We start from the raw sequence: 12,894 nt of genomic DNA, 5'->3' as shown, positions 1-12,894 counted from the left end.
ACATGAATTGGTAGTAGTAATAGGATTGGATAAAAAAAATCTAAATTAAAAAATATCCTAAACTTAGCGCACAGTACCAGTATCATCCTATATAATTTTCTAAATTGCACTGAAGATAACAATAAGAACAGAAGGGAAAATGTATATGAAACTGTGTAGATTTAATGTGAAAGGAAACATAAACCAGCAGGTAACATTTGTATGAAACCCTCAAACATGTATGCAGCCATTTGTCCCTTTTTCTCTATGTTGCACCTTGCAGCATGTATAAAATATATAGGCATAATGTGCCAAGGGGATTGTGGTTTCCCTGGAGGCTACCAATCCTCTGTTGCATAAGTTGGCTTGTGGGACAGAGACTGTGTTGATAAATCCAAAGCCCTTTTCCAAGGGTGAGTGGATGTGCTGTTGAAGAATTTAGATCTTTATATTGGAGCCTGCATTAATTTAATGCATAGGCCAAGCCTTGGCCTCAATTTTCATTTTAAGTGTACATGAAAACTGTAACACCAATAAATGTACTTTCTAAAGATGAAGGCTCAAATCCTGTTTACTCAATCAAAACTGCTGTTGACTTCACTCTCTTGTCTTCCCCTTTTTCATGAATTATTTGAAATTCTCTTGTTACCTTTTGGAAACCACCCCTGAAGCTTCAGTGAGATTTCTGTGTACTAATTATCTTGTGAATATGGAAAAACCTCATAATATAATGCATATAACCTATTTTTTCCTCTATGCTTGATTAAGAAAAAACAATAATCCCAAAATTATTCTCTGTTGGTTTGGATGGAAATTTGTAGGCTGATGCAGTGTTCTTTGTACCTTTTTAACTCATCAAACAGTTACCAGATAGCAAATTTTAATGACAGTAGGGTTCAGTGATAATACATAAGAGGCTCTCAAAAAATTGTACATTCAATTTTTAGGAGATTATTTCTCATTTACTGTAGAATGCAATAAAATGAACAAGGTTTGTATAGCTTGCTATTTATTTAAAGCTGTAATATGTGTATACTTGGTACAAATATGCTTGTGATATTGTAAATATCTGTCTTGGGCCAAACTTGATTAATTTAGATTTGGCAAAGATTCTCAGTTTGTTTCTCTATTGTTTCATTAGCATTAGAATGTGGAGTAAAAACTTGCCAGAGTATGAAATGCCCATATAAAAAGAAGTGCATATTAAAAAGAACAGAAAATTTCCCGAGTGCATATTTAACCTCTGAAACTCATTGCCATAAATTGTTGTTGAGGCCAAGATCTTAGAAAGATTAAAAAGGATTGCATAAAATATAATAATAAATAAATGGTATGTATATGAACAAGAACATTCACAGATATATTAGCAAGAGAATATGAAATAATAAGATGTATCAAACTTCTCATGTCAAAGCACCACAAATTACCTGATTTTGGAAGAAACTTCTCCAGATGGTAAATTATTTCATAATTGTTGGGTTTCTTGAATCTCACTTTAAAGCACATGTAATGACTACTGGCTATGACAGGAGGTGACTAGTTGGATTACTGGTGTGAGCCAATTATGACAATTCCTAGATTCCTTTCTAAAGATGTTGAAATCTTGAAATTAATGGGGTATATTGGCTGAAGCTGGGCCTCGGTAGCTTTAAGTAACGTGACCATCACTCACCCCATAACTCAGCCACTTACCCACTTTTTCCAGTTTATGTGGGTCATATTCGTACATTCGGATGGAATGTTATAATTTTGAACAAGGCATGTAAATTATCTTTCTGCCTCCACATGTCTGGTTCTGTAGTACTTATGTGAGGAAAAACTCCCTATCAACTTGGGCAATGGCAGCAAATCATCCCCTCATGCAGGCTGTTATGTGGGAAGGGACATAACCGCAAAGTTCTCTCCACAGAGCTTCCTATGAATTCTACTATTGGAGGGAGGGGGTTGGGCTCTTCCCGCCTTGCAGAATCCTGCAGGGCCGTCTGAACCTAAGTGATATGCTCCTGCAGCTGGTCTGGGCCACCCCCATTCTTCCAAGTTCATGGGTCATAAAAGTTAAATGCAGTTCAGTACAAGCAGAAGATGTGAAAGCAACAGCTTTTTCAGTAGTGGAAATGGTTGTATGTTGGTAGGCTGGGCTGAATTAATCCTACCCCCTATCCCATGATGAGTCCAAAGAAGTTTGATTTACTGTTCATTGTTGGAGGCAGTTTCGTGATAGAATGCTGTACACAGGGTAGAGTGTACATAAAAAAAACACACTGATTTTTTTCCCCAGAAGCCCGTTGTCCTCAGGGCTTTGGAGCGGAGCCCGGAGCTGGAGTGCGGAGCAGCTCCGGAGCAGTGGAGCTGCAGGTTTTTGCCTGGAGTTGGAGCAGAGCCGGAGCACAACTCCAAAGCCCTGGTTGTCCTCCCCCCTTTTGCTTCTCCCTTAGCCTTGCTCTGGTCTATTAGACTTGCCTCCACTTTGCACTCCTGCTTTCTCTGTGCCCCTGCCAGCGTCAGATGAAGGTGTCAGTCATACTGGCATAACTGGTGGGACATGTAGATTGAACAGAAGCTGGCTGACAGGTTGTGGATAGTTGCAGGAGGAGCATCAGATGGATTCCTTAGTTTCCTTTAGTTTTTTTTTAGTTTAAAAAACGAAAACAAGCCCAGACAGTGTTCAGTCTCACATTTTTTAATATTCTTTGGAATACTATGTCCCCCATAAACTCATCCTGCTGGACAGAGACTGTAAGAATAGGAGCTAGGGAGAGAAAATCACTTATGCAAAAATTATACAATTTTATAAGGCAAATTCCATACCACTGAGAGTACATATATTCTTCTGTCTTATCTAATTAAATTTTGATGGGTAATCGGAACACTTTCTAGATTTGACTGATAATGATGTCTCTGTTATTTCCTGGAGGTAACAGAAGAATAAATATATATTTATTTTTAAAAGTGTCCTTTATGCTCAGTTCTTGCCTTCCTGAGATACTATGATTTTGCCTTTGAATGCGTTTGTTTAATTTTAACATTTATTAGATATTGTCATAAAAGTAAGCACGAGGAGCTTATTGAACATTCCCTCTTGTTTAAATTCCAGAGTTCTCTTGCATATTCATCACTGTTTTCTTTGATGGGAATATGTAACATACTGCCCTTCAAAGTCAAAAGAAAAACTACTGAGAATGTCACTTAACATAATAAATCAAGAAAACAGCATGAAATATTAACAACCAGTCTCTTGCCTGACTATGACGGAGCCTGAACTCTGCTTTGAGATTATTTTGCTTGGAGGTTCTTTAGAATTTTGGAATCTCCATGCTCTCCATTCTCATTTCTTTAAAATAATAATAATAATTAATAAATAAGTCAATAATATAGGTTTAATTAAATATTACTTTAAAACCATTGGGCTCAGCTCATAACAAGTTGCATTTTAATATTAATGTCTCAAATGATTAAATCCAAGCAGCATAGTGTCAGAGACATCTTATTTTCTTCTGTAAGTCTAATTAGTTTAGCATTTAAGTCAGGGATGTTTATCTTGCTTTCAGTTCAAGAATTCTTAGGACATTTTATTATTATTATTTTATTATTTTACTATGCTGTCCGGACACAAATACTCATGGGAAATGTGTTTACTGCTTTGTGTTTTCTCCAAGTTGTACTAACAATGTTATCATTACTTACCGATGAAGGAAATTCCTTGGTATATTGTGATTCTTTGATGACACTTTCATTGCTGTTGACAAGAATCTTATTTGCATCCTTAATAAGGAAATGCTTTTTAACAGTTAAGAAAGAACCAACTCGATTGTATGACCAACCAATGCAAACTATTTATGGTTGTGCCAAAGAAAGTTTAGCTCTGTCATGTGTAACATAGGATAAAACTTTGTTTGCAATGGGCAACTGTTTATTTCCTTTTGCTTGGAAATGTCATTTAGAACTTGATCTTACATTTATTATGTCAATGACAAAGCTCTTGTTGGCTTTAATCGTGCAGAATCATGGCCTCAGAGAGTACCAATATTTTGATCATGTTCAAATATTACCTTCTTGACCACTCCTCTTCAGAATAAATAATTAGACTTATTCAGGGGTGAAAGTAATTTAAAGGACTTACCGGTATGCCGGAGTCCTGAGTGGGCGGGGCCTCAACCGGAAGAGGCGGGGCCTTTCAAGATTTAAAGGTCCTGGGACTCCGGCTATGGCTGGGAGCCCCAGGGCCTTTAAATCACCCTGGAGCTACCAGCTGCAGAGGCGGCTGGGAGCCCCGGGGCTCAGGCAGCGATTTAAAGGGCCAGAGGCTCTGGCCGCTGCGGGGAGCCTCGGGCCCTTTAAATCCCTGCCAGAGCCCAGCTCCTGGGGCTCTAGCAGCTGGTCTTGGGTGGGGATTTAAAGGGCCTGGTGCTCCTGCCACTGCAGGGAGCCCCGAGCCCTTTAAATTGCCTCTGGAGCACTGCCGCTGTTGGGGTAGCAGTGTTGGGGCTCAGGCAGCGATTTAAAGGGCCAGAGGCGCCGGCTGCTGTTGGGAGCCCTGGGCCCTTTAAAGCGCCGTTTAAGCTCCAGCAGCGGGGCTCGGGACTTATTGAAGGTTAATTGTTGGAAGGAATGGTGATGGTGACCTCTTTAAGTGTTCAAAACCAACTGTTACATTAACCAGTGAAAAATACATAGTGCTTGCATTACAATAGCTTTTAAATTTTCTGATTTATAAGAGGGAAAATTGACCCTTTCAGGCCTATGCTGTATCATTACACCATGCTATTACTGCTGGGAAGGTCAATGCTTTATCATAGTGGTTTTCAACCTTTTTTCATTTGCAGACCCATACAAAATTTCAAATGGAGGTGTGGACCCCTTCAGAAAATTTAGATATAGTCTGCAGACCCACGGGGATCTGCAGACCACAGGTCGAAGACCCCTCTTCTATGGTAATGACAACCTTTTGCTGACCCCTTAAACATAGTTTGCGACCCCCCCCATGGGTCTGCGAACCACAGGCTGAAAACCACTGCTCTATCACTAAGGGCTATATACTCCACATCTTAATCTCGCAGAATGAGGTTAGGGCCTGTGTGAAGTGGAAGTGAGGCTCTGTGAGTTGTTCCTTCACGTAGCTGCCAATGTCGTGTCTGCAGAAACCCTGTGTGGTTGTTGGGCAAAATAAGGGAATGGCTAGGGAACAATGAGGAGAAGTAAGGGAGTAGTGAGCCTCATGTTTCCCCTCCTAATGTGGCCTCATGTTTTCATTAAAAAAAATGCTGCTCAGAGCCCATTAGCTCCTCCTTGCAGCTCTGTGTACACCCTTCTCCACACAGAAGGGTCACTGAACACAACTGAACCCCAGGAATAAATGACTGTGAAGCAAAAGATCTTGCCAGGGCTGGGGTGATTGAGAGGAACATAGAGGATGACCCTCTCAGCATCTTCTCAGGGATTGGTGGTGTGTGGTCCTTAGTAACTTGTGTGTCCACACCTTCTGCCCCACCTACATTGCCACTAGCATTGTGGTGCAAGGGAGGATACAGTGATGCTACTCATCCTCCCTCACAGCAGTTTTTCATGGAAGTGTTCCACTCTTCTGCATTTTTACACAGGAGGGGAACTTAAGAGTCTAGAGTAGAAATCCCTGTTGAGAGAGACAATATGGCCCCCTTCACTAAATGGAGAACTGAAACAGTGACAAGTAAATGCCTCTTTGAAAATTCTTTAAAAGCATGTCCTAGTCAATATTTATCTATCTAAAGCATTGCAAGTAATTACTGGAATTTTCCTTTAAAACCAAGCTGGGCAGGTTTTGCTGTCAGACTGAAACTGATTTGGCTCAGGAAAAACCTCCTGTAATTTTCTTTTCCTGATCTGAATAAAGATTTTCAAGATTCTTTTCTTGAAATATGGGCTTTTCTGCAAAGAGCAGTTTCTCTCCCAATTCTACAAAAAGAACAGGAGTACTTGTGGCACCTTAGAGACTAACAAATTTATTACAGCATAAGCTTTCGTGAGCTACAGCTCACTTCTTCGGATGCACAGAGTGGAACACACAAACAGGAGATATTTATACGTACAGAACATGAAAAGGTGGAAGTATGTATACCAACAGGAAGAGTCTAATCAATTGAGATGAGCTATCCCCCAATTCTAGCATCTTCAACCTGTGCTGACTTCATGTGTACTACAGACTGTTAAAAGGCCGTAATTTCAGCAGCTCTAATAAAATGCATCCTCAAAACTTGTGGATAATTACCTGTCAAACTTCCTACTTGTTCATACAAATTAGAGCTGGTTGGAAACCAAATTTCTATTTTATGGGAAATTCTGAAATTAGAATTTTTATTTGTTGCTTTGATCTGAAACAGAGCAAAACAGAAAGCCAAAATTTTGAAACTTGCTGTGGAACAAATATTCTTCAAAATTTCTAATCAGAACCACAGAAACATTTCTTTTCAATAATGTTGAATCATTTTCATAATGTCAATGGCTTATGATATTTAAATATATATTATATAAATAAAATAGTTGAAACAAAATGAATCAAATTAATAAACTAGACATGTTTTGATGTTATTGAAACAAAATCTAAATAATAATAGATTTTGTCTAGTCAACATTTTTGTTGAAATTGGTACGTTTAGATTTTAGATTTTGATGAAACTGCCTTCTCTGTCAGAAAACTGTTCTGTCAAAAAAACACAAACTTTTTTTTGTATTTATTGCAAATAAAGATTTTTTGTACGTGCCCATGGAAATGCCTTCAAGTATTGAAGGTGATACTTTAGAAGCCTGTTTAGAACTTGGACTTAAGGAAACTAAAGCCTGTTTTTTATTAATATTTATTTAAATTAAGCAAAAATGGGTGTTTTGGAAAGGAGTAAATAAAAGTACCGGTCCTCATGCTAACTAAATGTCATGTGCTTTCCTCTGAGAATCTACATACAGAAGATAGATAATTACATGGAAGAGTCATTCACCACATCTTCCTATTCTGTCTATACAACTGGTGGGTTGCTAAAAGAGGTAGTGAATATGGCCAGGAATTCACACATAGAACCAGGGTTTTTGAATAAAAATGTAAGAAACTCTGTGAGCATAGGGCTAATTTATTCATCATCCATGCCTGTGCTCAGCTGTAAACCCCCTTCTTTTAGCACTGACCTCACTGCTGCTCTCTGGATGTGCCACCATTAGCTCCCTTCCAGCAGATGTGCAGTTGTGACTCCGTGAGTGAGTGTCACAGGATGCAACAGAGCAAGCTGATGCTGACTTGGACTCCAATCCTGCGATTAGCTCCTTCTAGATGCAGGGGTCTGCCTGCTCCATTGTAAAACCCTGCAGAATGTCCACTAATGTGGCATGGCACACTGCAGCTTTACTGCCATGTTAGTGGAGCATTGCCTTTATTTGCTTTCATCTTATGCACCAAGTGTGCACCATGTTTTAGCCATGTGCTGCTATAGACTGCTTGCCTTTGCACCACATAGCAGGGAAGATATATTTATATTCTGCATATACATATTTCTTTTTAAATATGTATTTTTGCCTTATGTCATAAAAATTCTAAATAGACCATTTTATATTGCATCACACTGCAAACTGTGCAGCCATCTAGATCTTTTGGAATTTCATAATAATTGCCTAATGACGAGAAGGATTCCTGCCAGCATGAAAACTTATGTACCAGGGAACACAAGTGAGTTAAAACGGGTCTAAAAAATAAATATTGATTTTATGCAACAATTTTATCAGCAGTGCCACTGTCATCACAGGGTAAATTAGTCTCTAGCAGCTGTGGGTGACTGTGGCCAAGGGCTAAAAAGCTTAATCAGATAAATATGTTAAAAGTTAACGCTCCAAAGTCACATTAAGTAAAAACATAAAGAAATAAATAGATTTTTTTTAAAAGAAAAATCCCGTAACATAGGTTATTAAAGTTTAGAGTGAAGCACTATGCCCATTCTCCTTTTTTAATTTAAGTGGCAGTACTCAGAAGTTGAGGCTCTAAATTTCACTTGTCTTAAAAATGTTATAGTCTGGTTGAGGGATTTCCTCTAGTTTTCTAACTATCTTAAAAAAATATTTTAAAAAAATACTCCTCTAGTGCAGAGAGATTAAATAAATACAACTTTGGCGGATAACTAACGATTGCTCTTCCCAGGGCTATGTTGAGTTCCATGATTATGTCATTGCACAAGTAGAAAGAAAACCAAAAGAGTAATGTTTACTTTAGCTGTGTTAGAAACAAAAGGTATGGAGAGGGGACATTATTCCTTGTCAAATGGGAAAGGTTAAAATTCACAGGAAGACATTTCAAGTCAAACCAACCTAATAGCTTTCTTTGACAGGGTAACAAGTCTCGTGGATAAGGGGCAAGTGATAGATGTGGTATATCTTGACTTTAGTAATGCTTTTGATACTGTCTCACATGACCTCGTAAGCAAACTAGGTAAATATAACCTAGATGGAGCTACTAGAAGGTTGGTGCATAACTAGTTGGAAAACCATTCCCAGAGAGTAGTTATCAGTGATTTACTGGCAGGGCATACCAAGTGGGGTCCCGCAGGGATCGGTTCTGTGTTCATTTCTGTTCAATATCTTCATCAATGATTTAGATCAGGGGTTCTCAAACTGGGGGTCGGGACCCCTCAGGGGGTTGTGAGGTTATTATATGGGAGGTTGTGAGCTGTCAGCCTCAACTCCAAACCCCGCTTTGCATCCAGCCTTTATAATGGTTTTTAATATATTAAAAAGTGTTTTAAATTTATAAGGGAGGGTCGCACTTAGAGGCTTGCTATGTGAAAGGGGTCACTAGTACAGAAGTTTGAGAACCGCTGATTTAGATAATGGCTAAGGTTAAGATTCTGTTATGGTTATTTTTAGTAAAAGTCAGGGACAGATGGTAGGCAATAAACAAAAATTTACGGAAGCCCACAACCTGTCCCTGACTTTTACTACAGCTACCCTGAGAGGAGGTCAAACAGAGCACTGCCGGGGCTTGCAGCTGCTCCTGCGGTAGGGGCTGACCCATCCCCGGCCACTGCTCCAGCATCCCTGGGGCTGGCAACTGGCTGCTGTTCCAGTGGCCCTGGGTCTGACTGCCAGCCAGATGTTCCAGGGGCCACTGCTCTGGGGCTGGCTGCTGCTGCTCTGGTGGCCCCAAGACTGGCTGCCAGCAGCTGCAACAACGGACCCGGGGCTGACCGCCAGCCAGCTGTTTTGGTGGCTGCTGCTCTGGCAGCCCCAGGACTAACAGCTTCTCCAGCCCTACCCCAGAAGAAGTGTTAGAGGTCCCAGAAAGTCACGGAATTCATGACCTCTGTGACAGAATTGTATCCTTAATAATGGCACAGACAGTACACTCATAATGTTTGCAGATGATACCAAGCTGGGAGGGGTTGCAAGTGCTTGAGAGAAGAGGATTAAAATTCAAAATGAGCTGGACAAACTGGAGAAATAGTCTGAAGTAAATAGGATGAAATTCAATAAGGACAAATGCAAAGTACTGCACTTAGGAAGGAACAATCAGTTGCACACATACAAAATGGAAAATGGCTGCCTAAGAAGGAGTACTGCTGGAAGGGATCTGGGGGTCATAGCAGATCACAAGCTAAATATGAGTCAACAGTGTAACACTGGTGCTAAAAAAGCAAATATTGTTCTGGGATGTACTAGCAGGAGTGTTGTAAGCAAGAAGTAATTCTTCCGCTCTACTCCATGCTGATTAGGCCTCAATTGGAGTATTGTATCCAGTTCTGGGTGCCACATTTCAGGAAAGATATGGACAAATTGGAGAAAGTCCAGAGAAGAGCAACTGAAACGATTGAAGGTCTAGAAAACATGACTTATGAGGGAAGACTGAAAAATTGGGTTTGTTTGGTCTGGAAAAGAGAAGACTGAGAGGGGAGATGATAACAGTTTTCATATACATAAAAGTTTGTTACAAGAAGGAGGGAGAAAATTTCTTCTCCTTAACCTCTGATGATAGGACAAGAAGCTTAAATTGCAGGAAGGGTGGCTTTGGTTGGACATTAGGAAAAAATTCCTGTTAGAGTAGTTAAGCGCTGGAATAAATTGTCTAGGGAGGTTGTGTAATCTGCATCATTAGAGATTTTTAAGAGCAGGTTACCAAACACCTGTCAGGACTGGCCTAGAATACTTAGTCCTGACATGAGTATAGGGGACTGGACTAGAAGACCTCTCGACGTTCCCTTCTAGTCCTACAATTCTATGAATCTATGATTCTATGATTATTTTCAGATTTTAAGATATTTGCATAATATGAAAGTTTAATGTATTTATATGATTGTCATCTTAATCATGGGTGAGGACAACTGATGTATTATTTCACAGAATGTCTTTGTAGTTCTTATTTGTGAAAGGTGTAGACTGCAGCTTCCCAGAGTTATCCAAGTCTAATTGTTTGATACAGGTGGAACAGCCCACTGCGTTTGTAATATTCTTCTCTCTTAATATCTGATGAAGGGTGCATCTGCTTATCTCAATATAGACCCTAGCACAATTGCTAGAGATCATCTGTGGCTTAATTCCAGGGGTTATGGAGTCCTTAACGGAACAGCAGTATTTATATACATTGGCCCAGAGCCCCAAAAAGACTTGTGTCTAACTGTCACATTAAGCTCCTAAATCCAACATTTAGGCACCAGAGACAATCAAAATCCCACTCACCCACTGCCTAATTCTGTTTGTGCCTAAAGTCCCTTGGCACCTCAGTTTTCACCATTAAAGTTCCCTAGGCCAGCAGTTCTCAAACTGTTGGTTGGGACCCCAAAGTGGGTCACAACCCCTTTTTAATGGGGTCACCAGGGTTAGCTTAGACTTCCAGGGGCTGAAGCAGAAGCGCGAAACCCACCACCTGGGGCCAAAGCTGAAGCCCAACGGCTTCAGTCGTGGGCATCGGGGCTCAGATTACAGGCCCCCTGACTTAGGCTGAAGCTCTGGGGCTTTGGCTTTTCCCCCCTCCCGCCCAAGGCGGTGGGGCTTGGGCTCGCCCCCCCCCCGCCCGCCCGCCCCCAACCCGAGGTGGTGGGACTCGGGCAGGCTCAGGCTTTGGTCCCCCCTCCTGGGGTCATGTAGTAATTTTTGTTGTCAGAAGGAGGTCATGGTGCAATGAAGTTGGAGAACCCCTGCTCTAGGCAAAGCCTAAGTCCTTTTTGTGGATTTAGCTCATTGTCTTTTGGAACAGATTGTCTTGTGGTTCAGGGACAAGAACCAGGACAACCCTAAGTGAGCGAACACTGGGGAGCTTTAGACATCACCAGTGCCACTTTCTACGCAAACAGGAGGACAGTGCTACCAAAGTAAATACTCTCCATATCTCTCCATGGCTTCTGGGAGGGTCGCTTTGGATAAGGCTGACAAATAAAAAGTAAAGAAGTCCAAATTATCCCCTCTGGTACAACAAGCAGAGGAGACAGAGATACAGTGGGCTATCTCCTGTGGGACACTAGGGGAGTTGCAGTTTTATGGCATCATCTGCCCACCATAAGAACTTGTTAGAAGCCTCTCTGCAGGGACTAGGCTTTGCAGGGTTTTGGGGAAGAAAGATACGGAACTAGATACTAGTTGCTCTCTGTGCCTCCATTCCTTGCTAGCCTTTCAGAGTTCTGTTTCAAATTCCAAGAGGAAGTTAATTAGGGTGACCAGATGCCACAATTTTATAGGGACAGTCCCGATATTCAGGGATTTTTCTTATATAGATGCCTATCACCCCCCACCCCCTGTCCTGATTTTTCACACTTGCTCTCTGGTCACCCTAAAGTTAATGCTGTTGGAAGCAGCGTTGATTTCTGTGGATTCTGCCCAGATGTTAGTTTGCAGCCAGGAAGGGTTCGCCAAATGGTAGCCTTGTTCCAGAGAGAGCTGTGTTGTCAGAAGATTAGGCCACTAGAACAGCTCCAAGGAGTCTCCTAACTGAAGCTGCCTCTTCATCTGTGATTCTCAGCTTTTGCCCCCTTGTGGACCTCAGGATCTGTGAGGCTGGGAAGTTGCACCTCCACCTTGCACTGCCCCTCGGATGGGCCCGAACACCTGAGGGGACAATCAATTTTAAATTTTTCACAATTCATCCTCTAGAATTCTGTGTCCGGTCTGCCTCCCTGTGTTTCTCTGCAGGAGGGAGACAATCTGAGATCTCTCCTATTAGCAATATAGAATTTATGGGCTAACCCCGGAGTTGTAGACCCCAGGAAACGCATGGCCCTTATGGATGTCAGTTGTTTCATGGGGGAATATTCTTTTCCTTCTCTAGGATCTGTAAGATACTGTTTAATCTGTTGATAATGAGCATTGCTGGAAATACTTGCAGCTTCAATTATCAGCCAAGCAGTAACCTAATTTGCCTGGGAATCAGTTCCAAACACACCCCACACTTCTGTTTCTACTTTCAACTATAGCTAAATTGAAAAACACAGCATCTGTCATTTACAAGCTTCTCACATTCTCATCTAAACCTAGACCGAATAAACAGAGCAATCACTGAGGTCAGGATGTGAAGTATAACAATAAACATGGGAATGTGGAGCAGAATTTGCAAAAATGTTAGTAGAGCTACAGTCACTTTAAAACCAAGATTGATACAACGGAAAAACCTGTTAAGAATGTATTGGACCTTTGGCAGGATACACAGGTTTGCCGTATGTAATTACTGTAAATACTGGAATTGTGGAAAGGTTTGCTCTGCCACTGACCTGCTGTGTGTCCTTGGGTAAGACACTTCACTTCACAGCTTCAGTTTCCCCATCTTTAAAATATGGATAGATCATACTTTGTAAAATGCTTTGAGATCACAGGTGAAAATGCTATCTGTTATTGAAGTCAATAGGACTTTTTCCATTGACTTTAATTGAGGGTTGGATGAGGCTCTATGAGAATGTTAAGATAATACTAAGGATTTTTAAAGTG

The 12,894-nt window shown here is 40.9% G+C and overlaps 1 protein-coding gene across 4 annotated transcripts in view; it reads left to right on the top strand.

Moving 5' to 3' along the window:
- RFTN1 (raftlin, lipid raft linker 1) overlaps positions 1–12,894 on the top strand; it is a 124,625-nt gene that overhangs the window by 23,273 nt on the left and 88,458 nt on the right. For 2 of the 4 annotated variants that reach the window (XM_039521570.1, XM_039521567.1), the window contains exon 3: positions 4,803–4,910. The exons of the other annotated variants lie outside the window; for them this stretch is intronic. In XM_039521570.1, coding sequence (XP_039377504.1) covers positions 4,803–4,910 — 108 coding nt within the window. The remainder of the gene's footprint in view (positions 1–4,802; positions 4,911–12,894) is intronic. 4 annotated transcript variants of the gene reach the window in all.

This window comes from Mauremys reevesii, linkage group 2 (genome assembly GCF_016161935.1).
Source record: "Mauremys reevesii isolate NIE-2019 linkage group 2, ASM1616193v1, whole genome shotgun sequence".
NCBI classification, from domain to species: domain Eukaryota; kingdom Metazoa; phylum Chordata; order Testudines; family Geoemydidae; genus Mauremys; species Mauremys reevesii.
This window is presented reverse-complemented; position numbering and strand designations above follow the sequence as displayed.